At 37.5% G+C, this 25863-nt stretch overlaps 3 protein-coding genes across 4 annotated transcripts; 1 reads left to right on the top strand and 2 right to left on the bottom strand.

Moving 5' to 3' along the window:
- Positions 1 to 359: 359 nt before the first annotated feature.
- Positions 360 to 7566, top strand: selenon (selenoprotein N). The gene is made up of 12 exons (XM_048191096.1): positions 360 to 746; positions 1740 to 1857; positions 2157 to 2287; positions 2634 to 2846; positions 3053 to 3177; positions 3371 to 3508; positions 4069 to 4150; positions 4365 to 4553; positions 5625 to 5730; positions 6127 to 6239; positions 6345 to 6446; positions 6542 to 7566. The coding sequence occupies exons 1-12, from the start codon at positions 570 to 572 to the stop codon at positions 6710 to 6712; spliced, it is 1665 nt and encodes a 554-aa protein (XP_048047053.1). The 5' UTR covers positions 360 to 569; the 3' UTR covers positions 6713 to 7566.
- A 1210-nt stretch (positions 7567 to 8776) lies between these two features.
- si:ch211-15d5.11 (nuclear receptor coactivator 7) lies at positions 8777 to 25647 on the bottom strand. Of its 2 annotated transcripts, XM_048191092.1 has the most exons (15): positions 25346 to 25647; positions 24300 to 24544; positions 24051 to 24202; positions 21503 to 21570; positions 20077 to 20229; positions 19756 to 19887; positions 19464 to 19648; positions 17623 to 17951; positions 17383 to 17530; positions 17058 to 17232; positions 11999 to 12109; positions 10474 to 10626; positions 10164 to 10259; positions 9975 to 10048; positions 8777 to 9837 (listed from the first exon to the last, which is right to left on the bottom strand). In XM_048191092.1, the coding sequence occupies exons 2-15, from the start codon at positions 24359 to 24361 to the stop codon at positions 9702 to 9704; spliced, it is 1974 nt and encodes a 657-aa protein (XP_048047049.1). In that variant the 5' UTR covers positions 24362 to 24544; positions 25346 to 25647; the 3' UTR covers positions 8777 to 9701. The 2 variants fall into 2 exon arrangements, with proteins under 2 accessions (XP_048047049.1, XP_048047050.1); XM_048191093.1 differs by lacking the exon at positions 10474 to 10626.
- LOC125268697 lies at positions 13000 to 14679 on the bottom strand. The gene is made up of 2 exons (XM_048191095.1): positions 13879 to 14679; positions 13000 to 13577 (listed from the first exon to the last, which is right to left on the bottom strand). The coding sequence occupies exons 1-2, from the start codon at positions 14179 to 14181 to the stop codon at positions 13101 to 13103; spliced, it is 780 nt and encodes a 259-aa protein (XP_048047052.1). The 5' UTR covers positions 14182 to 14679; the 3' UTR covers positions 13000 to 13100.
- Positions 25648 to 25863: the final 216 nt, after the last annotated feature.

Raw genomic sequence — 25863 nt, 5'->3', positions numbered from 1 at the left:
TAACCTAATCACAAATGCTTTCTTCCTAATTCTAGCTAATATTATTGACCTAATTCTTCTGTTCTCCCTTAGTATTAACTAAACGTAACTCAGTGTACATGTCTAGCCTGCCTGTGGTTGAAATGCCCTTACCATGGACATTACTCGAATATTTAGCTGTATTAGACAGAGTCAGTACATTCTTTGGCCCCGAACCGTATAATTATGGTCATGCATTATATGCTGTGATTCAAAACCTACTCAGCTGCCTATCTAGACAGCATATTCGGCATCATTGCCACGTTCCGAATGTTGTGTAAATAGGCAGCTCAGTAGATTTGAACACACACCCAAAGAGTTATAATGTGCGCACTGGCCCTTTAAGACCGAGAGACGTGCTCCACTAGTTAGTAGGAGAAGCAGGAGTGATTTCCTACAGCACCGCTACAATGTAACGGCTCACCGTACACTGGAGACGAACCCATGGCTACAGTGTCAGTGTGATTTCACTGAAGAGTTTTAATTTCACCCTGGGCTGTTTTTGTGGCCCAGTAGTGATTTACAGACTAGACAGAGACATTTATTAGAGTATGGCCGCAGACGTGGATAAAACTACTGCTGGAGAGCATGAAGATCGCGCGACTCCATCTAACAGACGCGCCCGCTCACGTTTCAAGCAGCTCTCCAGTTTATTTATAATAGCTGCTGTTCCTTTCATCGGCTTTTGCATTAAATATTACCAGGACATCCAGCTTGTGAAACGACATGTAAGTTAATACCAGTTTATTTCAGGATTCATTGCGTTTGACCCGTGAAGGAGGGATGCTTATCAGAGCCATGAGGGATACTGCGTGATTGTCTTAATGTATCTGTTTGTTGTGTTTGTAGTTGGCTAAAATGCAATAGGTTTTAGCTTTAAACATTCCTCTTCTAATATTTGTTAAAAGGATTTTGCAGTACAGACTTGCACTATCTTTGCCACGTCCTCTTTTGTTATTTGCGAACCGTAAACTTACATCTGGCGCTTCAGCTGCCCACTGTTTTACAAGGGTTGGGTAATTGCCACAGCTGGGCAAGATTGTTAGAACACCAACCCCCCTTTTCCCTCATATCACTGTTAATTCTGTGCCGCTTCCTACATATTCTCCAGGCTCCCCTCCTTCTTAGACTGATAATAAACCCAGACACAACATAAAAAGTATGTCAGGAATTCAGTTAAAAATAAATCGACGCAGCCATCATTGTGTCTTGTAGCCTTGGGGCAAGAATTCAGCTGTGCTTTCTAATGGTTCGGCGAGGGCGAGATCTTCTTGGTTAAAAACATTCTTCCAAATATCTTCTTCTGTGTACAGCAGTGCAAAAAAACTTAGGCTATACAGGTTTGGAACAACTTGAGGGTGAGTAAATGATGACAGAATTGACATTTTTGGGTGAACTATCCCTTTAAGTCATGTAAAAGTTAATAAATATGAAAATCAATCAATACTATTTTATTAAAACATGTAAAAACAGCTGGGATGTGAAATTTAATTGCAATAGACAATGAATAAAAAAAATGCATCTTATTAAAACAAGAAATAAAATGTCAGGATGTCCGGGACCACGGGAAGACATTATCGGTTCTTACAAACTGTTCAAAAGAACAAACTGCAAAATTAGCCTGTTTTACCATCATTTTTTTTCATTAATGGGAGCAGCATGTGTGTGACAAATGTGAAATTGCTGAGGTTTCTTTTCTGTTTGGAATGTATCTGTTGTAGGAGGAAGGATTGAAGGCACTGGGAGCAGATGGACTCTTTTTCTTCTCATCCCTGGATACTGATCATGACCTTTATCTCAGTCCAGAGGAATTCAAACCTATTGCAGAAAAACTCACAGGTATTATTTGCCCTCTCTGTGTTCTTGCAGAGCATTAACATCCTTTCACAGGCAGATATATTCTATTGAAGCAGAAATGACATGCTTCAAGGTCAGTCTCCATCACTATAGAAAACTCTTTTATTGGTTGCTTTTTCCCCTCTTCCCACCCTCTACACAGCTTTACACGCCCATTTCTTTAATCTTCATCAAAACTGAGTAAATGACCAGGTTAAAACAGGGTGGGGGGTTTCATGACACTTTAAAGCAATGCATTTTTCATTGTTGTAATGCCTGATGTCAATCTCTGTTGCCTGAAGGTGTGGCACCTCCTCCAGAGTTTGAAGAGGAGATACCACATGACCCAAATGGAGAGACGCTGACCCTGCATGCTAAAATGCAGCCGTTACTGCTGGAAAGCATGACTAAGAGCAGAGATGGCTTTCTAGGGGTAATTTTAACATTAGACTACATTATTTGTACATTTGTCACTAAACAAGGATATAAACACTGGGTGATGATTTCAAAAATATATTTAAAAAAAAAAAAAAAAAATATATATATATATATATATATATATATATATATATATATATATATTATTTTTACCAGTTATATGAACAATTCAATGAACAATTGAACAAATGAACAATTCAAACTAATAAGAAATTATTCAAATGTATTTGTTAATTATTATTAAAATTAAATTTGTTAATTTATATAATGTGGACCCATTACAAGGAACATACTCAAAATGTGTTTATAAGGTAAATTCATTGCAGTGTTTTTCTCATCAGGTTTCACATAGCTCTCTTAGTGGGCTGCGATCTTGGAAACGTCCAGCTATTCCTTCATCCACATTTTATGCCAGTCAGTTCAAGGTCTTCCTGCCACCCAGTAGTAAATCTGCCCTGGGTGACACTTGGTGGATTGTTCCCAGCGAACTGAACATTTTCACTGGCTATCTTCCCAATAACCGTTATCATCCTCCCACTCCACGAGGCAAAGAGGTACAAATAAACCTTAAAATTGTGAAATTAGTTCAGTGAGTTTAGATGCTTGAGTTGAATCACACCTACTAAACCATTTTAATTGGATCCAAACCAAATTGTTGAGTAATGGGTAATCTGACATTGTAAAGGGTATTTTGATCAAGAAGGAGATTGATTCGATCTCTTTAGTTAATGGATGATGTGATTGTTTAATTTCTCTGCAGGTGCTGATCCACTCTCTGTTGAGCATGTTCCACCCGCGGCCCTTTGTGAAATCCCGCTTTGCTCCACAGGGAGTTGTGGCTTGTATACGGGCTGCTAGTGACTTTTATTATGACATTGTTTTCAGGTGAGTTAATAAAAACACGCTGCCATGCTAGAATAAGCCTTTAGTCATCCATAATAAATGGGATTTTCTTTAAATCCAGTAGAAATCTACTGTGTATGTAACTCACAGAACATCTGATTGTAACTTCTGTTTTAACTTTATTTTAACTGTGAGCCTCCAACCGATTCTCATGGTATTGTGTTACTAATTACAGAATCCATGCAGAGTTCCAGCTAAATGATGTTCCCAACTTTCCATTCTGGTTCACTCCTGGGCAGTTTGCTGGTAACATCATCCTCTCCAAAGATGCTTCTCATATCCGAGAGTTTCACCTCTACGTCCCAAATGACAAGTCAGTCTTCCCTCCACTATTCCTAACTGCAAGAATAAGCACTTTTCAGGTGTCGAGTGTAGGGCCGTGTCGTTAATCTTATTTTAATCATCATCACAATTTCTGTTTTTCTCGATTAAGCATAATCGCCTGTGCATTTGTTTTGTTTTTTGTTTACTGGGTATTTTTCCTGAAAAAGTTGTTTTCATTTGACTTTACCATTATTTTGCATTAGTAACAAGTCTCCACAAACTTTCATGCTTATAGAAAAACATTAACGTAATTTTGAATTAATTTTAGGAATAGTTTTAGTTTTTCATAATGTAGAGAGAGTGTTATATTCATATGATAAATATAATAAATCTGGAAACTAGATGAGGTAAAATAACCCATGCATATGAGTTGATGTTCTCTTGATTTGTGCTTGCGTGTAGGTGCAATAATTCTAATGAAATGTAAAAAAAAAAAATCTCAAATGACAATAAATCATGATTAATAATAATAATTTCTGAGTAAAATAATTATTATCCATTTAACCATTATCATGCGGCCTCAGTTGAGTGTGTGTTTTTATATGGCAGAACTCTGAATGTGGACATGGAGTGGCTGTATGGCGCCAGCGAGAGCAGTAACATGGAGGTGGATATTGGATACCTTCCTCAGGTTAGAGCTAATGATGGTGCACAACACGTTCAGAGGGTTTTGATTTATAATTATTCATAATGCTGAATCTGCTTCCACTGACATTTTGCTGCATGCTTTTCAATCAGTTTAACTTGTCGTTGATGAATCAAAGCTTAAAGCATTTTTGTACTGTCATCATGGCATGCATGATTAGCTGAAACATGATACAAGTAAATGGGCCATATGTTTACAGATGGAGCTCAAGGCAGCAGGACCCTCCACTCCCTCAGTGATCTATGACGAACAAGGGAACATGATTGACAGCCGACGGGAGGGAGGTGAGCCCATTCAGTTTGTGTTCGAGGAGATTGTCTGGAGTGCAGAGCTGAGCAGAGAAGAAGCATCAAGACATTTGGAGGTCACAATGTACCCATTTAAAAAGGTGAGTCCCTTACTACAATCCACAACCTCTTTTTGTATTACAAATTCATACTTAAACACCTGAAATCAGTTCTTAAGAGTCTGCAGAATACTTCATGAATGTTCTTTAAAGTCACCATGAAATTCACCCTACAAACCATTCCGTGAACAGTTCGTAAAACAACCATTTTTGTTTCTTAGAGTGAAATTTTAATAATCTAAAGAACCTTTTTCCACTATAAAGAACCTTTTGTGCAATAGAAATGTTCCATGGATGTTAAAGGTCCCGTTTTTCGTGTTTTTTTTTTTTTGAAGCTTTGATTGTGTTTATAGTGTGCAATATAACATGTGTTCATGTTTCGCGTGTAAAAAAACACAGTATTTTTCACATAATTTTACTTATCTGTATACCGCTGTTTCCACTGTCATAAAAACGGGCTGATGACTTCCTTGTTCTATGAAGTCCCTCCTTCAGAAATACGTAACGAGTTCTGATTGTGCCAGCGGTTCCTGTGTTGTGATTCGACAGCATCTTAGCGAACCTTGCCCGGAAAGGTCACGCCTCTTACCATAACGTGGAGATGCACGCGCTCAGTGTTATTGTAAACATCTCTTTAATTTTACCCTATCAATTTGAGCCGGAATCAGACCCGGTGATTGGACTGCGGATGAAAATAACAGCGTTTCGACGACATGGCGACAAACACACTCTACAAACGCAACTCTTGTGTATTCCTGTGGGCGGAGGTTAGTCAAAAAACTGTTTTAGTGACGTCATTAAAGAAGGAAGTAGAGGGATGTAGTCCAAACTGGCCGTTCGATGTAGGCGACTTCTGTTAAATAAAATATCTGGCATTGAACTTTGAGCTTTAAAATTTTACAGATTTTATTTATACTCTAACAACAACATTACACACTAAAGTTTGAAACATGGGATCACGAAGAACGGGACCTTTAAAAGTTTTTCATGGAACCATAGATGCAAATAAAGAACCTTTATTTTTAAGAGTATCTATTTTCTAAATGAAAATGCTTTCTGAGCCCATAATTTTTACTCAAAATGTAATTGCATTCTGGGTCTTCTCTTTGGAAGGTGCCATATTTACCATTCAGTGAGGCCTTTAGCAGAGCTGATGCTGAGAAAAAGCTGGTTCACTCCATCCTGCTCTGGGGAGCCCTGGATGACCAGTCTTGCTGAGGTAAGACACCCATAATCGGCTATAACAAAGCATACATACTGCTGGAAGAGCTAAATCCGGCCATAAGGCTAAGCATTAGGGATGCACTGAAATTTTGGCAGCCAAAAATTACCGGCATAAAATGGTATCTTCGTTTTTTTGCCAGTTGAGTAAAAACAGCCAAAAATATATGCTCATATAATTTTTAAAAAGCTTTTTTGGTTTAAGTTTTTGGCCAAGTGCATCCAGAATTTTTGATTTCAGCCCATAATTTTTATTTCGGGGCATCCCTAGTTGGCAATGTTAATAATTGGTCAGAGTGTGTTTTAAAGCTAGAGTACTCAAGCTCTTTTAACTATATTAGATGTTTCTCTGATTTGCATTCTGTACACTTCTGTTTCTCCTTATCTCCTGTAGGTTCAGGGCGGACTCTTCGAGAGACAGTCCTCGAGAGTTCGCCCGTTCTGGCCTTACTCAACCAGAGCTTCATCAGCAGCTGGTCTCTAGTCAAAGAGCTGGAGGATCTGCAGGTGAGGAGTTTGGGTTTTTTAGCTGATGTATGTTATAAAGCCAAAATGAAAACTTACAAATTTAGACATACATCAGTGCTAATTAAGTGCTTTTTCTTCATTTAGGGTGATAAAAAGAATCTGGATTTGAGTGAAAAGGCTCGTTTGCATTTGGAAATGTATACTTTTCCAGTGGAGATGATGGTGGCGCTGCCTAACGGCACTGTGGTGAGTATGCTTTAGATTTCTTAACCAGCTTATTCGGACTGTGCCAACCTCTCTTGTTCAAGTTGCTTAGATGAATATCACTGTAACTTCTCCAGGTCCATCACATCAATGCTAATAATTTCCTGGACCAGACATCCATGAAACCTGAGGAGGAAGAGGGGCCAGCTCTCAGTTTCTCAGCGGGTTTTGAGGATCCCTCAACCTCCACATACATCCGCTTCCTTCAGGAAGGACTTGAAAAGGCCAGACCTTACCTGGAATCATAAAACTGATTAAAGACTGTTTCCAGAAAAATCAGTGCACATCTGAGAATCGAAGGGAGTATATGAGGGAAAAGAAAGGAAGTGCTGATATCAGCTCTGCTCCCCCGTGGAGGAACGTTTGAGGAACGGTATGCGGAGGAGCTGATGTATTTTCATAATTCAGAAGGCAGCTGGTGACCACATCTTCTTGGACATGGTCCTTAGTGTGACACATGTTGTCACTTGTCATTAGGGTCACAAGAATGTGGTTTTTCACCCCAGTGAAACCAGGGTGTTAGCTATACACAATCTCAATTAAGTCATATTTTTATATAGAAATTTGCCGTTTATGTGCAAATTTAACACTTTCTGAGTGACGAATGTCAATAATCTGATCTATTGCTCAGATTAATGAGTGAAAACAGCATTATAGATTATTACTGATAAAACCACTTTTATACTTTTGTTTCATTGCACATAAAGCCACTTATGTTTTGCTGCATCATTTTTTGTTATTCCAGATGGTTCTGTAGGAGACAGAATAGTGCTGGCTGTGGCTTCCTCAATTAGGCAGTTTGTGATGGTCTTGTCTGAAAGCCCAATCTGGGTGAGGCCAGGCCTGATGTTGTTGTTTAAGTCTGTGGAAGCAACGCCTGCTTTTCTCTCTCAACAGAATACTGGCACTAAGCTAAAATATACACAAAGCAAAGCCTTTGTATTTCAGCTCATCTACACAGCTGCAGGAAAGCTGCCATGGGCTCTGATATATTACATCTGAAATCCACTTTTGTCTAAGGGTGAAGATGCATAATGGCTAGTTAGAAACGTCACAATTTTTTTTGTCTCTTTTAAAAATTAAATAAAATGCGAATAGCTCACATGCACTCACTTCTGTTTTTTTTTTTTCTACCATATTTAAAGGGTTAGTTCACCCAAAAATGAAACCCTCATGGCGTTCCACACCCATAAGCCCTTTGTTAATCTTCAGAACACAAATTAAGATATTTTTGTTGAAATTCAATGGCTTAGTGAGGCCTTCATAGCCAGCAATGACATTTCCTCTCTCAATATCCATTAATGTACTAAAAACATATTTAAATCGGTTCATGTGAGTACAGTGGTTCAATATTAATATTATAAAGCAACGAGAATATTTTTGGTGCACCAAAAAAAACAAAATAACGACTTATATAGTGATGGCCAATTTCAAAACACTGCTTCAGGAAGCTTCGGAGCATTATGAATCAGGGGTTCGGACCGCCAAAGTCACATGATTTCAGCGGTTTGACACGTGATCCAAATCACGATTCGACACAAAAGATTCATAACGCTCTGAAGATTCAATAAAAATGTCTTAATTTGTGTTCTGAAGATTAATGAAGGTCTTACGGGTGTGGAACGGCATGAGGGTGAGTAATAAATGACAGAATTTTCATTTTTGGGTGAACGAACCCTTTAAGCTGAAGACCAGAGTAGAAACCGGAACGAACACTAGAATAGATTTATAATGTATCTTGTCATAGTAATCACTGTCTTGTCTACAAAATGGTACAACTGAAGCTGAATTAACTTTTGCACTACTGTTCAAAAGTTTTGGTATGTCATTTTTTTTTCACACAGTCTCTTATGTTCACAAAGGCTGCATTTATTTGATCAAAAATATAGTAAAAAATAAAATTGTGAAATATTACAATTTAAAATAACGGTTTTTTAGTTTAATATATTTTAAAATGTAACTTATTTCTGTGATAAATATTCAGCAGGCCTTACTCCAGTCTTCAGTGTCACATGATCTTTCAGAAATCATTCTAATATGTTGATTGTTGAAAACAGTTATGCTGCCTAATATTTTTGTAGAAACCATGACACATTTTTTCAGGATTCTTTGAGTAGAAAGTTCAACAGAAATCTTTTGTAGCATTATAAATGTCTTTACTGTTAGTTTTAATCAATTCCTTGCTGAATTGAGTTGTACAGACCCCAAACTTTTGAATGGTAGTGCATGTATGACATAACAGCAGGTTTGTGTAAATGCAGTTTCTCTACCATTGTCAAATAAATACAACATGCTTTTTATAAATAAAAGTGTTATTGTTAATTTTATGTTTATTAGGTAACAAGTTAATGAACACTTTCAGTACTAAGTGACTGCGTTTCACATGTGTAAATATTGCATTGGTCTTGTATGACTATACTTAAAGTTTTGACATTTTCAGAGCCGTCGTTTGTACAGATATCTTTGATGTTATTAACTTTGTAAGAGTTATTTACAAGAAGAAGGTTTTCCTACAGGCTAGGAACCCATTCACAGGAGTGCTTAAGAGTTTGTGAATGTCTAAGAAAGAATTGACACCAAAAGTCTCTCAAGACATGAAACATGCAACTCTGAGGTTTGGGTGACATTTACGTCTGTGGTATTTAACCCAAAGTCATTTCAGTCTTGGTTTTGTTTTGACTTGAGTGATGTGAAACCTTTTCCATGTGTAAAAGTGTAGCTGTGAGTTTAATGTCTAAGCCACTGTTTATAGCTGATGCTTTGCTTACTAACAGCAGGCAGGGCTTTAATCAGTGCCATTTAGTCAGGGTGTGGATTATTTGTGTTGAGTCCTAAATTAACACGGATAAAAAAAGTTCACTCTGTAACTAATGCTACAGTACATGATCAACCTCACTAGTATAATCACATACTGTTCAGGTAATTCTGTCCCAGAATTCACCTTGAGACAACATTATATCTTGTACGATGAAGTGCACTCATTTAAACACTGAAATTAATATGCATCTTAATCGCGAGATGAAACTATGAGATTTTTCATCATGATGGTAAAGACAGGTGAGCTTCCATCCACTGGTGCTAAACTCTTCCAGTGACTTCACTTCAGGAAGAATATTCACAGTTTCCAGGATCTCTTTCCTTTCATTTACAAGTGTCAGTAAACTGGATGATTAGTTTATTTCTTAATGGCCATATTTCCCACTAAATCATGATGTTTTGGATTATTTACAACACGTGTCAGCCGAATGTCCAGGCTTCCAACTCCAAAATAGTGAAGTCGTTTGTCTCGGACAGGCTGCAGTTATTAAAGGTGAAACAGGGGTTGCTTCTGCCCAAGAACAACCTCTCATCCACCCATAGACCAAAGTGACCACTGAAATGAAAAGAGACAAATGAAGTTCACTTTTACAAATGACATTTGCACGTTTTAGTCGTACCAAGTCTAAAATTGAAGATAAGAAATATAAAGCTCTGCGTTATAAAGGCATCTTGCAGAACATTAATATGTACCTTCCTCCTCCAATGGCAAAAGAGTCCAAATCCCCTTTGATGAAAAAAGAGTTTTCTCCAGTCCATCGGAAACACTTAAATGAAACAAAAATAATGTCAGAGATCGTGTTTAAAAGAAAATCCCATTAAGAATTCCATTTGTTTCTCTCAGTGATAATAAATTCACTCAAATGTCTTTATTGGAATTACTTTAAAGCGTGGGTGAGACAGGAACAGGAATGTCTCTCCAGTGCCATAAAATGCATCACTAGGATGTAGAGGGTGTGAGAGAAAGCTTCCAAAAATCTAAAGGGAAAATTAAAACCACTCAAATAACAATACACATGTACAAAACAAAACATCCAACTTGGATCAAAATTACAAGTGGAATGAATATTTTAACTTATATTGATGAATTGCAGGTACTTTTTTTTTTTTTTTTTTTTTTTTAAATCAAATGAACAGTGACCCTTGACCCTCAGATGTCCACTCTGATCAGAGCTGTGAAATAATAAATGACCTGCTGGTTGTGGTCCTTGATGAGAATCAGCACAGGTGAGTCGGTAGTGCTGAGCTTTCTGTAAAGAGTCTTGAGACTTGCCCCATGTTTGTCCGTGCTGTAGGACAGCTGCCACGTGCGTCCGATCGTACGTGGAGGCAGCTCTCTTGAGATCTGAGAGAAGACACAAGCTACATACACTATATTGCCAAAAGTATTGGGACACCCCTCCAAATCATTGAATTCAGGTGTTCCAATCAATTCCATGGCCACAGGTGTATAAATTCAAGCACCTAGGCATGCAGACTGCTTCTACAAACATTTGTCACTCTCAGGAGCTCAGTGAATTCAAGCGTGGTATTGTGATAGGTTGCCACCTGTGCAATAAGTCCATTCGTGAAATTTCCTAACTACTAAATATTCAACGCTCAACTGTTAGTGGTATCATAACAAAGTGGAAGCAGTTAGGAACAACAGCAACTCAGCCACGAAGTGGTAGGCCACGTAAAATTACAGAGCGGGGGAAGCGCATGCTGAGGTGCACCCAGTGCACAGAAGTCGCCAACTTTCTGCAGAGTCAATAGCTACAGACCTCCAAACTTTGTGTGGCCTTCAGATTAGCTCAAGAACAGTGTGTAGAGAGCTTCATTGAATGGGTTTCCATGGCTGAGCAGCTGCTGAGCAGCTGCATCCAAGCCTTACATAACCAAGTGCAATGCAAAGAGTTGGATGCAGTGATGTAAAGCACACCGCCACTGGACTCTAGAGCAGTGGGGACGTGTTCTCTGGAGTGACGAATCACGCTTCTCTGTCTGGCAATCCGATGGATGAGTCTGGGTTTGGCAGTTGCCAGGAGAACGGTACTTGCCTGACTGCATTGTGCCAAGTGTAAAGTTTGGTGGAGGGGGGATTATGGTGTGGGGTTGTTTTTCAGGGGTTGGGCTTGACCCTTAGTTCCAGTGAAAGGAACATTTAATGCTTCAGCATACCAAGACATTTTGGACAATTTCATGCTCCCAACTTTGTGGGAACAGTTTGGGGATGGCCCCTTCCTGTTCCAACATGACTGCGCACCAGTGCACAAAGCAAGGCCCATAAAGACATGGATGAGCAAGTTTGGTGCGGAGGAACTTGACTGGTCTGACCTCAACCCGACAGAACGCCTTTGGGATGAATTAGAGCGGAGACTGCGAGCCAGTCAACATCACTGCCTGACCTCACAAATGCGCTTCTAGAAGAATGGTCAAAAATTCCCATAAACACACTCCTAAACCTTGTGGAAAGCCTTCCCAGAAGAGTTGAGGCTGTTATAGCTGCAAAGGGTGGGCCAACTCCATATTAAACCCTACGGATTAAGAATGGGATGTCATTAAAGTTCATGTGCACGTAAAGGCAGGCGTCCCAAAACCTTTGGCAATATAATGTATTTTACTCCACTTTAAACACACTGGGCCACCAGAATGAGATCAAGTCTTCATTTTCCAAAACTGCATGACTTCTGCATAAGTGTTCATGTCTACTGAATCTGAAGTGTATGCGTACTGACCTCTCTAACTTGTTGGGCATCCAGTACGACACTCTGTTTCAGTATGTTACTCAAACCTTCTGGTTCAGTAGAGACAGAAGCTTTCGGCCCACTCTCCTCCACTGACACCATCTGTACAGGAGGAATAGGAGTATAACTCACCAATCAAATGTTTGGGTTCAGTAAGATCTTAATACTTTTATTTAGTAAGTTGATCAAAAGTGACAAAAAGACATTTCTATTGTAACAACTGAAGATTTTTAGCATGGTAATGGATATGACATATTAATGTATTTGAGCAGTTCTGCTATGCTGCTGCTGATATTGCTGCTTCTGTTGATTATTACTGCTTCTGCAGGTCAAGTACAGGAATTTGCTACTGCCAATACATAAATTGATACGCTGCAGTGAGCATGTAAGGCATACTGCTGCTGCACAAATTGTATATATAAATTTATCCATAGCAGATCTATACAGGTGGAGCTAGGGAAGGTGGAGGGTTTCAGAGGAACTCTGACAAGCACGCTGCAAACCGCTATAGTGAACGCTAACCAGCTATTTAAATATAGAGCAGCATATTGTGCCATGTGGTTAACGATGTTAAAGTCATCATGTTGCGTTAAAGGGTTAGGTCACATAACAGAACCATTCAATATGCTGTTCCTATAAATATGACCTTTACACACACTTTTAACGCTGCTATGTATAAAAACACTACTGTTCAATACATTTCCATTATGCTGACTCTTATTCATCCCAGTTATATTGCACTTTAGACACCGGTCAGTAATGAATGCACGTTCAACTACTGTAGTTTCTAGTTTAATAACGTGAAACACTGGACAGGTTTAAACCAAATTGCTAATTCAGATTCAGTGTCTGATGGATCTCATCTAATATTGCATGAAAATCTACAATATTCTTTGACCTGCATGTTCATTTTGTGTTCCCATTTTAGTATTATAGACTATACACAGAATAGTCTTTACAAGAACTTTTGTATTAATAAATTCAAACTCCAGTTGAATTTTGACATTTTTATTCAATATACAATAAGGTACTACACAAACAAATCTGTGAAATTATATATATAAATATAGTCTCAGTTAAAACATTATGCCGTCTATGTTTTGGTTTTTAGCACAGCTTCATAGAGGACTTGATGGATCTTGAATTTAACCTCAGGCTTCTGCTGAGGATCAATTTTTGACAACATGTCAGCAATGACAGCAGCAAATCTGAAATCTTCAGTGTCCTGCTGCATGGCCCTCTCCCTCTCCCAGTCCAGCTGCTCCAGTATCTTCAGTAAGGCTTCTTCAGTGGTAGACATTCTCTTAGGCATTATGTCAGTAGAAGATGGTGAGGCATTGGAACAGGATGAGATGCTTGGGACAGGATAAGCTGAAATTGAACAGGGCGAGGGGCTGCGTTTGGGTGACGGACAGGGTGGAAGAGTGGGGAGATGTGGCGATGATGGCATGAGGGACAGGGGTGAAGAAGGGTTGCCAGAAGTTGCAGTCTCTGATGTTCCTGATGCCGGAGAGGTTGGGAAGCTGTTTGTCTTCATTTGTTCTTCAACGGAGACCACTTTATATATATCCTTAATGAAGAAACAATAGTTACATTTAGGTCTTAAAGACACACGTTGTAAACGTACTGAACAATAGACATATTTTACAAACATATATACAATCTACCAATATATTTTTCATTCATTTCTAGCCAGTTTTAAATTAAAAACGGATTTACAACCGGTGTGGCTGCATGGATTTTAATTTTTTTTCCAAGACAACATGGTAAACTTTTTATCAGTGCGAGCCACAAAATAACGGCATAGCACCTAGCTAGGATGCCAACATACATTCATTTATGTAAGTTATATAGAAAAAATTGTTTCTTACCTTTACATTTGGGCCTCTTTCCCGATGTTTAACAAATTGGCATAACCATCCCAGCTCTGTCATGATCGTGTATGGACTTGACTCAATGTTTCTTGTGTAGACCCTCTTCTTGATCCTCACAAACTTGTCTCTTAAATTTTTCCACGCTTTACGACAATCTACCTCGTCTTTTCCCGTGGCGACGGCGATCTCTTTCCATGCATCTTTAATCATTTGAATGTCAGCATGATCGCGCATCTTCGGATCATAGAGGTACCTGTGTTGACGGACTTTGTCCGCCACTATTTTCTCGAAGTTATTCATTTTCAACGAAAATTTGAGACGTATGAACGCGCGAAGCTTTGCGGTGCCAACGCGCGCGACACTATGATGACGTCACTGCCGCGCGCGAGTGTTTGTTGTTGGAGGCAGTGCTGGACGGACACAGCTGGTGGCGCTGTAAACATCTTTTTCTTACAAAGATATAAATACTTGGATGAAGAGACCAGTCATATCTATCTATTTTAGGAATATTATTCATTTCTGTACGACACAGACACATATTTTTACAACAGGTGAGTTGTGAATGCCCACACATCTTTAACTATCCCACTACACTAACAATAAAAATTCCAACTACAATCCTTTTATAAAGTTCACCGTGTTCTACTCTACAGAAAAAAAGCTGTTCAGTGCCACCAAAACAACACTACTGCCAACAAACATAACTGTGCTGAAGAGATACACATTTCCATGTAGATGTGTGAAAACCTTATGAATGTTCAACATCTTTATTCATATTAAATGAATTCACGAACATATTTGTGCAAATATGACTTAAAGGGATAGTTCACCCAAAAATGAAAATTCTATCATCATTTACTCACCCTCGTGTTGTTCCAAACTTGTATAAATGTCTTTGTTCTGTTGAACACAAAGGGAGATATTTTGATGAAAGTTTGTAACCAGGCCACTTTGGGGCACCATTAACTTCCATAGTAGGAAAAAAAAAATTACTATGGAAGTCAATGGTGCCCCAAAACTATTCAGTTTAACACATTCTTCAAACTATCTTCCTTTGTGTTCAACAGAACAAATATATTTTTACATGTCTGGAACAACTCGAGGGTGAGTAAATGATGACAGAATTTTCATTTTGGGGTGAACTATCCCTTTAATACTCAAGGTGGCTGGTTAATGTAATAAATGTAATAACTAAACCACAAGATCTAAAACATAACAGATGAAGCTAAAAATTATTTACATTGCATATTAACATAAAGACTTAAACTACTTTTTAAAAGAGTGGGGTTGGTAAGATTTTTTTTTTTTTTTTTTTTTTTTTTAAGATTATTTTTTATTATAATATATTTTAAAATGTAATTTATTCCTGTGATGGCAAAGCTGAATTTTCAGCAGCTCTTACTGCAGTCTTCAGTGTCACGTGATCCTTTAGAAATCATAAAGCGTGTTTGAATTGAACTATATTAGGCTTCCACCGACGGTCAGATGGGAAGGAGTTTAAAACGAAGATGTGAAGTCGGACACTTTCTACTTCCCGTAGTGACACTCACGAGGTGTTTTCTTACTTTATCACACATCACATATAGATTAGATGCAATATTTGTCCAATACACAGACGTTTTAAACATTTTCATGAAGCAGCAAAAACACTTTTCATTCAATACTTTATGTACTGCTTAAAACAGCACCATATATGTACAGGCATAAAGCCTATACTATTTAAATACCAATAAAGTGGGTCTATATTTTTTTATCAGTTTTATTTTTGATAAAGATTACATAACATTAAGGTTACATGAAAAGAGTTTTTACTTTTATAAAAACACAAATTTGTGAGCATCACCTAAGCTGAATGTGTCAGAATTAACACAAAACACACGTGATCGTTGTCTTCAGTGAATCCGGCCAATCATGAAACAGCTGTGTCACAATCAGAGATCATGAGGCCGATTTGAGGCAACTGTAGCACCTGACCGAGGCGGCTGGTCTCATCTTGCTCTCGCAGTAATTTGATGGCACAAAGTCAGGCAAACTTTCTAACCAGAATGCATTGCGTTTGTCAAGCACCGATCGGTCTGCGTGGCACCCCATTAAAGGTTTAGTTCACCCAAAAATGAAAATTCTGTCATTAATTACTCACCCTCATGCCGTTTCAAACCCGCAAGACCTTTGTTCATCTTCGGAACACAAATTAAGATATTTTTGATGAAATCTGAGGGTATCTGAACCACACATAGGCAGCAACGGCATTGCATCTTTCAAGGCCCAGAAAGGCACTAAAGACATTGTTAAAATAGTCCATGTGACTACAGTGGTTCAACCTTAATGTTATGAAGCGACGAGAATAATTTTTGTGCGCAAAAAAATAAAAAAATAAAGACTTTATTCAACAGTTTCTTCTCTTCTATGTCAGTCTCCTACACTGTTGACATTGTAAACACAGTGCAGCGCTTCCATATTCTACGTCAGAACAACGACTCATTATTGACCGACTCCTGCATTCACATCACACTCATGCGTCATGCTGCTCACATGTACAGCGTAAGCCAATACTGACTATCTAACCCATTAAATCGAACTCACCTAGTCTAATACGCTGATTTGCTGCTCAAGAAACATTATTATCAATGTTGAAAACAGTTGTGCTGCTTCATATTTTTGTGGAAACCGTGATACATTTTTTTCAGGATTATTTGATGACTAGAAAGTTCAAAAGATCAGCATTTATTTTACAAATCTTTTGTAACATTATAAATGTTTTTTACTGTCACTTTTGATCAGTTTAAGCTTTTGAAAGGTAGTGTATGGAAAAAACTGAAAGATTTTTTTGTTTTGTTTTTTAGGCTTCAAGATCTTGATCTTTAACCGTGATTGAGACACTGCAGGGTGTGGGTGACCTGGTTATCATAGAAGCAACACTACAAGTCCATGAACATGGTTGAGCAATTATCTCATCTTTTAAGAGCTCGACCAACTAATTACTATGTCTACATTTACACATGCAAATTGCAGGGGATGAGTTTTAGCATCATTAAAGTGAGTGGGAAACATCCCCTGCATATTCCAACCAAAACAGGCATTTTTCTTTTCACTTCAGTTTGATTGTTTTTCCTGATCTTTTAATGTGTATTCTCTCAATCTATTTGTATAATCCATACATTTAATAAATAACTGACCTCCCAGTCCTCCCCGGCCTGGCCTTCTCGTGGAGACCCCTCCTCCTCCTCCTGCTCCTCCTCATCGAGAAGCACAAAATCCTCTTCATCACGCTCTGCTTCGTCCTCCTCACCTCCCTCCAGGATGCACAGGTCTGGTCGATGCTGGCTCAGGTAAGCGTACAGCTCGTCTGAGCTACAGCACAAAATGACAGGCAGAAAGAGAGAAGGAAGAAGAAAGTGAGATGAAGCAGCTTGCACTATGACATTGTCAGCGTAACATTAAAACGTTCTGCCATGTTTCACTGTTCATTTTAAGTAGGCTATGTAGTCTAGGTTTAAGTACCTTTCCTGCTGCATGGTGAACCAGGCGTCTCTGGAAAGAATTTTAGTTTTAGAGAAAACCCTTTTCTTCCCATGCTGCAGTTTTTGTCGAATTCTCACAAACATCAGAGATCTGTTTATTCCACTACTAGATTTAGAAGTGCAAGGACCTAATGAGTGAAGAAAGACGACCAAGTGAATTACCCGAGTTGTCAGTACATGAAGTTAAATGTCAAAGTTCTTAAGTAAAACTCTTGATTACCTAAAAGCTGCCTTTCCAAATCTGATCGCTGTTCGGATTTGTCTGTGTGTTCATATTCTTTGTTTCCTCTCTGAACACTGTCTGGTCCTCCACAACAGAAAGTAGCAGCAGCAGCTGTTAGCATTCCCCCAGACTCCAAAGTCAGCTGCCTCTCAGCTTCGGCCATGTCCCCAGTCTCTCCAACTACCTCATCCTCTTCTTCAGCATCCAGAGTCACTGTCAGATCATGTGAAATGGAGGACTCAGGAGCAGGAATGGCCTCTAATGCTGACTGGCAGGTTTTCTTGTGGCTGTGTGTTTTGCTCTTTGATGACTTACAACTTTTAGGTCTAGAAGAAAAATAAGATCAATGTGTCTGTGCTGCATGTGCAGTGCATGATGGCAAGGCTAGTTTTTTTGCACTGTTTAATTAACAACCAAAATTCAGTTGCCCAGAGGGTGCTGATGGGCATACAACAAATCGTCACATATTTTATTTATTTGTGTGTGTGTGTATATAATATATATTTACATATATACACACACACACACACACACACTCTATTACACATTACATTATAAATTACATTTTATAATTACATTGTATATTACAAAATGTATTTTCAGGGCTGTCAAAATTAAAATTAAATATGTTTAAAGCTGCAGTCCATAACTTTTTTTGGTTAAAGATGATCCAAAATCAATTTTTAGCAAGTACATAACCAGCCAGTGTTCAAAACTATCTCCTTACCTTAGCCCGATTCACAACGGTAAGCTTGTAATAATGTTTTATAATAAAATCAGTGTGGGTTTCCGCGGGAAATTCGAGCATGCAGCCGTTTGTCTTTGCGTTATTATGTCACGTCTGTTTACATAGAGAAGGAGTCCCAGCTAGAAGGCTATATGGCATGTGGAGGATGCTGCAGGTGGCAAGCCTTTTCTCACAGCAGCTGCAATAATTAAACTTATCATTTTGATGGCAGATTGTAATCCAAAAAGGTCCAAATGACAATCATCAGTGACAACTGGAGATTCACCCGTAGTCAAAAGCAAAAGACTTTGGACTGCGGAGCGGCTACAGAAATTGAAATCTACAGGTAAAGCTAATACACACTAAATACACAGTCACGCATTGCTTATGTTGTTAACATTAACAATTTGAGAACAAAGCATAACAATAATAATAATTTGCACAGTTTGACGTGATCTGAGCTAAGCGATCATTAGATTTAATCAACATTGGCAGCGCAATTTATTGTAATGCTTTTTTCTCAGTTGGTCAGAACAAAAGTGGCAGACATGTTAATTACATTTTCCAGTGAAAATTCTTATTTTGGTCATACTTCCATGACATATAGAAATATAGTATCCACACCGATGTGGTGACTGACAGCAAACATTAGATTCATCTGCGCTGAGGAGCCGTGCCGAGGCACAACCCACGTAAAGATGAGAATTCCGCAAATAACTGCAATTGCAGGTTTCAAACAGAGATGGCGACAAAGAGGCAAAACTTACGGACTACAGCTGTAATGTAATACATTTTTGTACATATTACTATTTCATTCTGTTAATCTCTGTTAATCTCAACTATTTGCTTTATATGTTATATATATTATATATTAACAGCACTAGACTGTAATAGAGAGACATACAAACCATATATATGTATGTATATATATATATATATATATATATATATATATATATATATATATATATATATATATATATATACACACACACACACACACACACACATACATACATACAGTATATATATATATATATATATATATATATATATATATATATATATATATATATATATATATATATCCAAACAGTGAAGTAGGAAGCACCTGTATGCGGTCTTGCTGAAGTGAATGTGAGAGATATCTGTGTAGAAGGACACTGAGGCGACATCATCCACAGAGCAGGAGAATACATATTCTTCACAGCCATTCTCCTGAACAAGTGGGTGAGACTTCTGAGGGTCAAAGAAGATCTTACTGGACGTCACCAGCAATATTCCAGAGACCACACCCTAGTGAGACAAGCCAAATGGAGAGTCAGAACTGAAGTTGAATATGCTGCATTTTATGAAATATAATGGGAATATATAACAGCATAACATAAACATAACATTGTCACCTTTCTGTCTGTTATGTAACGGGAGAACAGTTTGAGGCAAGACACTGCAGCTGGCCCCTCCCCCTGAGAGCATTCAGATGGAAGAGCCAATAGACACACATTTCCATCAGGTAAAGGAACTGCCTCCACATCCTACGAGCGATGAATAAATATCACACAAAACAGTAAAAGAGTCACTACATTACAGTTTGACTGGCAGCAAAGAGCGCTTAAACTATGAATTATTCCAACAAACTAGCTGTGTTGAGATTTGTCAAGCTGTTTACTATAGTTACACCCTCATGCATTAAGTTGCAAACACACAATGTTGTACTCTCTCACCGTCAGTTTGTCATATTCCGCATCTGTGGAAGGGGACACAAGAGTCGCAGTTCCCACAACACCAATATCCAGCGCGGGATTGAGGTTCTGCTCTTGTCTTGGATGTAGATCAGAAGCTGTCGCCGTAGAAGTTGAGACCTTGTTCTTGGGTAACTGTTTAAGGTGGTTCATAAGGAAAGACATAGTCACACTGACAGCAGTTTCATTTCCCTTCCTGTCTTCCACACTGCTGTACACCCCCTTATTTCCTTATTCATAGTCCTGTGACATCAGATGACCGGATTTAGTCACAGCAGCCAGAAACTAGGAGCTTTTCACAAAGATGCATTACTGTTTTTACTGTATTTTAGTAAGCATAAGAGACTTCTTTCAAAAATATTAAAACTTTTGAAAGGTATTGTTTAATAAAATTAAGAATTACATATTATTTAATATGCATGATTAAAAGTACATAGGGATAACATGAAAGAAAACCTCTGTAAAAACAATTCTGACCTCTATTTCTTAATTTATTCTTTCCATAAACTGAAAGGTGGACTTCTTTTGTTCCATAAATGTCACACATATCAATGAACCCTGTGCACAGTGTAATGTCGGTTCATCCAAACTCTAACTAACTCTAACTCAAATTCTTCATTCCAGACATGCAAATATTGGTAGATAACATGTAAATCACAAATCCACACAAAAGTCTGTTGTTCTTATACTGGTATCTAATGATTTGCATAGTTTTATCTTTAAACCTACAGTCCAATGTTCAGCACCCCGACAATATTTTATTCTGAAACTGTTTAGACCCAGCAAACTTAATAGCAAACTAATGTCAGTTTGTTTCCAAATGAACAAACTGACGAAATTAAGTCAAATTGAGAATCTGAGGGCTGTTTATGCTCTTGTAAAACATTTCATCTGGTGAAGCTTGGAAAATGACAGACGCTATAAACTGTATTTTCAAGGGTGTCTCTGTGGAATACAATTCAAACAATATTTCCTTTACTGCACACAAGAAACTAAATGGACATCAAACTTAAGAGATAAAAAGAAAAGAGAGAAAAGACAGATATAGAACAAAAACATTTGGCTAAGTCATCAAATTAGCCTAGTTTATTATTCAGTTTATGAATTAATTTTAAATAATAAAATATTAGTTACCAAAGCCTTCGTAGTCGACATTTTCTCATTATACTTGCTGTAAAGTTTCCATGTTATCCTTGAAATATCCATTCAAATTTGAGCTTTCATTAGATATATTTTAAAGCTTGACTAGACAGCATGGGGTGTTTCAGTAACCTTTGTTCTAAAGTTATCAGTATATGACAGCAGGGTATGACAATGCTGGCAGTTATATTTATGGAGACTTCTATCATATATCAAAAGGAACATGAAGGCAATGGAGTGTGGAAATAAGCTTAAAAACTTTACTCACTCCATGTTCATTGTTTCTGCATGACTCCAAAGTCTTTGTTGTTGGATCTTTGACTGGAAATGCCGCCTCTATGAAGATAGATGCAAAAACAGTTCAAACTGCATCTCAAGTAACTAGAGTGAAAGCAGATGTATTTATTTCTGTTTGTTTCATCAGCTTTTTTAACTACAAACACACTGAGCATGTTTAGTAAGCAGAAACTGTAATTTTAAACCAGTGTTTGTGTCACAGTTGAATCTAAGTATGTTATTCACAAAAATTTAAAGGATTAATTCACTTTAAAATGGAAATTACCCCAAGCTTTACTCATCCTCAAGCCATCCTAGGTATATGACTTTCTTCTTTCAGATGAACAGAATCAGAGATATATTAATAAATATCCTGACCAAGCGAAGCGATACATTTGTGTATGAAAAATACCCATTTTTAAAAAGTTATAAAGTAAAATATCTAGCTTCCGCCAGACCGCCTTCCATATTCAACTTAGGAAGAAAGCATAACTGACGTCGCGTCAGTTAAGATTTTTCCGTGTACAAGCTCATGACAAATTGTCACATCTGTCCTGTTTAACTCCTGGATGATGAGCTCTTTAAATGCCCTGATCTTTAATGGGGAGTGTTGCTCAACTCGTCTCCACAGAATCCCCCACAGATGCTCAAGAGTGATAAGATTGAGTGCAATACATGTCCACAGAAGGTTTTTCAACTTGGGAGAATGCATATCCTCATTGTCATGTTGAAAAAATGCCCAACAATGCAGGGAATGAGGAAAGGGTAACATCTTCTGTTGCAAGTTTGTGTATTAAATTACACAGTGGTGTGGGGATTCATGACAGCATTGATAAAGCACAACTCCCTCACAGCTTCAGCACTCATACATTCCTATATAAGAGCTTTACTACCACTGAACTTTTCACTGTACTCCTCCTCTAGCAACACCATAACATTTTGGATGCTGTTAGATCCAAAATGATTAATTTGGTCTCATGAGACCAGAGTATTGATTCCCAGAATCTATATTTTGTAAATATGGGCTTTGGAAATGGCTAACTGACTTTATTGTGCTTTGGCTACAGTAGGTACTGTAGTTTCAGTGAGAACAACCACCATGCAAGTCATTTCTGCAGGCTGTATCTTACTCTGTGAGATAAACAGTCACTCTTTTCATAGCTTTTGCTGGCTCTGAGACACTCGCTTAGTATTTTTCCTGCTCTTTGTGTAGCAAAAAAATCCCTCATCACTAAATGAAGGCCTGATTATTTCAGGGGCCTTGTCACAAGTACATAGTTTTTGAATTTCTGTGTTACTTTTGCTATATTTTCACACTTAAAACAATGATTTGGTAATCCTCTTGTAGCACTGTCCTCTTTTGTGCTAAGAAATAAGTCTCCTGACAGTTATCTCCCAAGTGGTTCCACTGTTGTCAGCATTAAGTCTGAGAATGATTCAGTGGGCTTTATAACACTTTTAATTGTCAAGATATTACTTCTCTTTAAATGTTTTGGTTCAACATACTTACCTGTTGATCAAACATTGCCTTAAACTTACTAAATAAAACGAAATAAAAAAATTCTGGTGTAACTTTTAGGATGGTGTACTCATTTTTGCTACACAACATTGTATCATCTTGATAAGAAAATCTTATTTTCCTGAATAATTTTGACATGCTTCTTTGGTAATTGATTAAGCAGGCTTGCTGGAACATTATATCTCTAATGAACCCTAACATGTCTTCTAAGTAATTGAGTAATTGCTGACTTTCAGATGTTTCAGAGGAGGTGTACTCATTTATGCTGTGCACTCTATCTCTGATTGTGTTCATCAGAAAGAAGAAAGTCATATACACCTAGTATGGCTTGAGGGTGAATAAAGCTTGGGGTAAATTTCATTTTAAAGTGAACAAATCCTTTAAATAATGTCACATGGGATTTTTTTGAATGTACGTACAAACTCCAAGATTGGCTTTACACTGCCGTATCACTAAGGCTGCATTCATTTATCAGTAATATTGTGAAATATTATTACAATTTAAAATAACTGTTTTGTATTTCAATATATTTTAAAATGTAATTTATTCCTGTGATGACAAAGCTGACCAGTCTCCTTCAGAAATCATTCTAATATACTTATTTGGTGATCAAGAAACATTATTTTCAATGTTGAAAACAGTTGTGTTTGTGAGAATGGTGATTTTTTTTTTTCAGGATTCTTTGATGAATAGAAAGTTTATTTGAAACAAATACTCCTATAAATGTCTTTACTGTCACTTCAAAGTTTTCAATCTTCTTGATCAATTTAATGAATCCTTGTTGAATAAATGTGTTAATTTCTTAAAAAAAAAAAAAAAAGTCCTACTGACCCAAAATGTTTTGAACAGTAGTGTAAACCCTTTATGCAGTACTGAATTTCATTCATGTTTCTAACTTAATTTTCCATATTTTAAAAAAAAAAGTCACTATAACTAAACACTATTTCTGTAGAGGTGTGTGGTTAGGTGCCTTACAAATAAGAAGCTAACTGTCAATCATTGTCGATGGTCATTCACTTACCCTTTAGATAGTACTGCCTTAGTTTGGGGTTTCGGATTTGGTGATGTCCTTTGACACACTCCTCACCAACACTTTTCCCCAGCATACCAGAACATTGGGCAGTAATGAAGCCTGGAGGCTGTGAAATTCCAGCCGGCAGCTTTGATCCCAGTCTAAAGACAAGATGACATAGGTCTCTTTATGAGCTTAAGCTACACATTGATGATTTCTCTTTGATCTGTTATTCCTTTAGACACAGCCAAACCTTACCTATTCTTAACATTTCCAAAGTAGCTGGCCCTGCACTTGTCTCTCTGAACTCTGTGATCCATGAGATCTCACTGCCGAGACTGAGAATTGACCAGTTAAAAAAACAACAAAAAAAAACAAACGTTAACACATTTGCAGTACAGGAATCAGTGATGGAACGATCGCCCGCTGCTGTGTCGGCATTTGGAATTCTTCCTCTTCCTTCTCTCCATCCTCATCAGCATTCTCTGCACTCTACATGAAACCTGCGATATGAGAGGAAGGGGCGTCTGTAATGGATGGTTTACTTTACACACACACACAATAAATATTATGTGTAATAAATATTAAAAAGTATATATTTTAATATAAACTATAAATATTATATAATTGTATTATATTTTGTCTTTTTTATTTAGTTTTATCATTCATTGTATTTCTTTATTTACTAATATTTTATTTTCTGTATTATTTTAATACTTTAGTTACTATATATATGATTCAGCAATTTTGTAAAGGTTGAAAATCATGCCAATAAAGCTTTGTTGACAAACTCTTTTGGTCCACATTCAGCCATTTAATATTCAGGATTCATTTCAAACAAAAGACAGATAGGCAGTTTCATGCAAATTGTCCTACTTGTGCCTAATATTACAGCCAATACCCAGGTCCAGTGATTATGTGGTTCATCTAAGATTTTTTAAAAAGCATCTAAAACAGATGCTCACTGCTGCTTTAAGAATTCAGTCATTTAATGTCGAAGCAAAAATCAGGCCCAAAACAGCACAAGAGGAGGATTGTTGATATTTTCTACGTGCTGCTGCAGGCCCGAAATGCATCACAATGTCACACTTCTGTGTCTAGAAGCCACAATAATAGATATATATACAATATTAATGAACAATATCTTTTCGGAATCCTTGATAGATCATCATTATCTGTCCCGATTAAAATTCTTCAGCAGTATCCACTGATGGACCACTCATTGTGCTGGTGTTTTATCTGTTTCTCTAAACTTGGCACTAAACTTTAAATACAATAATCTAATATATGTGCATTCATCTTACCTTGGTCTTCAATAAACCCATATAACGTCCAGCTGATCGGGACGCTCCGCATGATGCGCTGTCATGTGTTTTGATGCCTCTGCAGTGAATCTGTCACCAGTCATTAGATAAGAGCACAGGACCGCTCGGTTAAACTCGTACTTTCGCTTAAATTCACAATTACAATCGAAATGTCGTTGTAGAATGTACCAGCTGAAAATATCCCCCTCTATATATGTGAATTTGTAAATCTACATTTGTTTAAGTGCAGTATGGCTTAGCAGGTATATTAACTTCCATCTGCAAGGGGACTTTTATTTTATTTATTACGTATATAGTAGTGTAAATAAACCAAATTCGTCTGTATTTAGAATTGTGCACGCCTATAAATCTAATATCTATTTAAATGTATATACATATATTCGTTTCGTTTCAAAGCGGTGTACTTTGATTTTAACTTTATGTGCAAGATGACTTTTATTTTGCATTTAAAACTCCCTTCTGAGTTAATATATGCAGCGTTCGAACCAATCACAGCA

Source organism: Megalobrama amblycephala, linkage group LG5 (genome assembly GCF_018812025.1).
Source record: "Megalobrama amblycephala isolate DHTTF-2021 linkage group LG5, ASM1881202v1, whole genome shotgun sequence".
Lineage (NCBI taxonomy): Eukaryota > Metazoa > Chordata > Actinopteri > Cypriniformes > Xenocyprididae > Megalobrama > Megalobrama amblycephala.
This window is presented reverse-complemented; position numbering and strand designations above follow the sequence as displayed.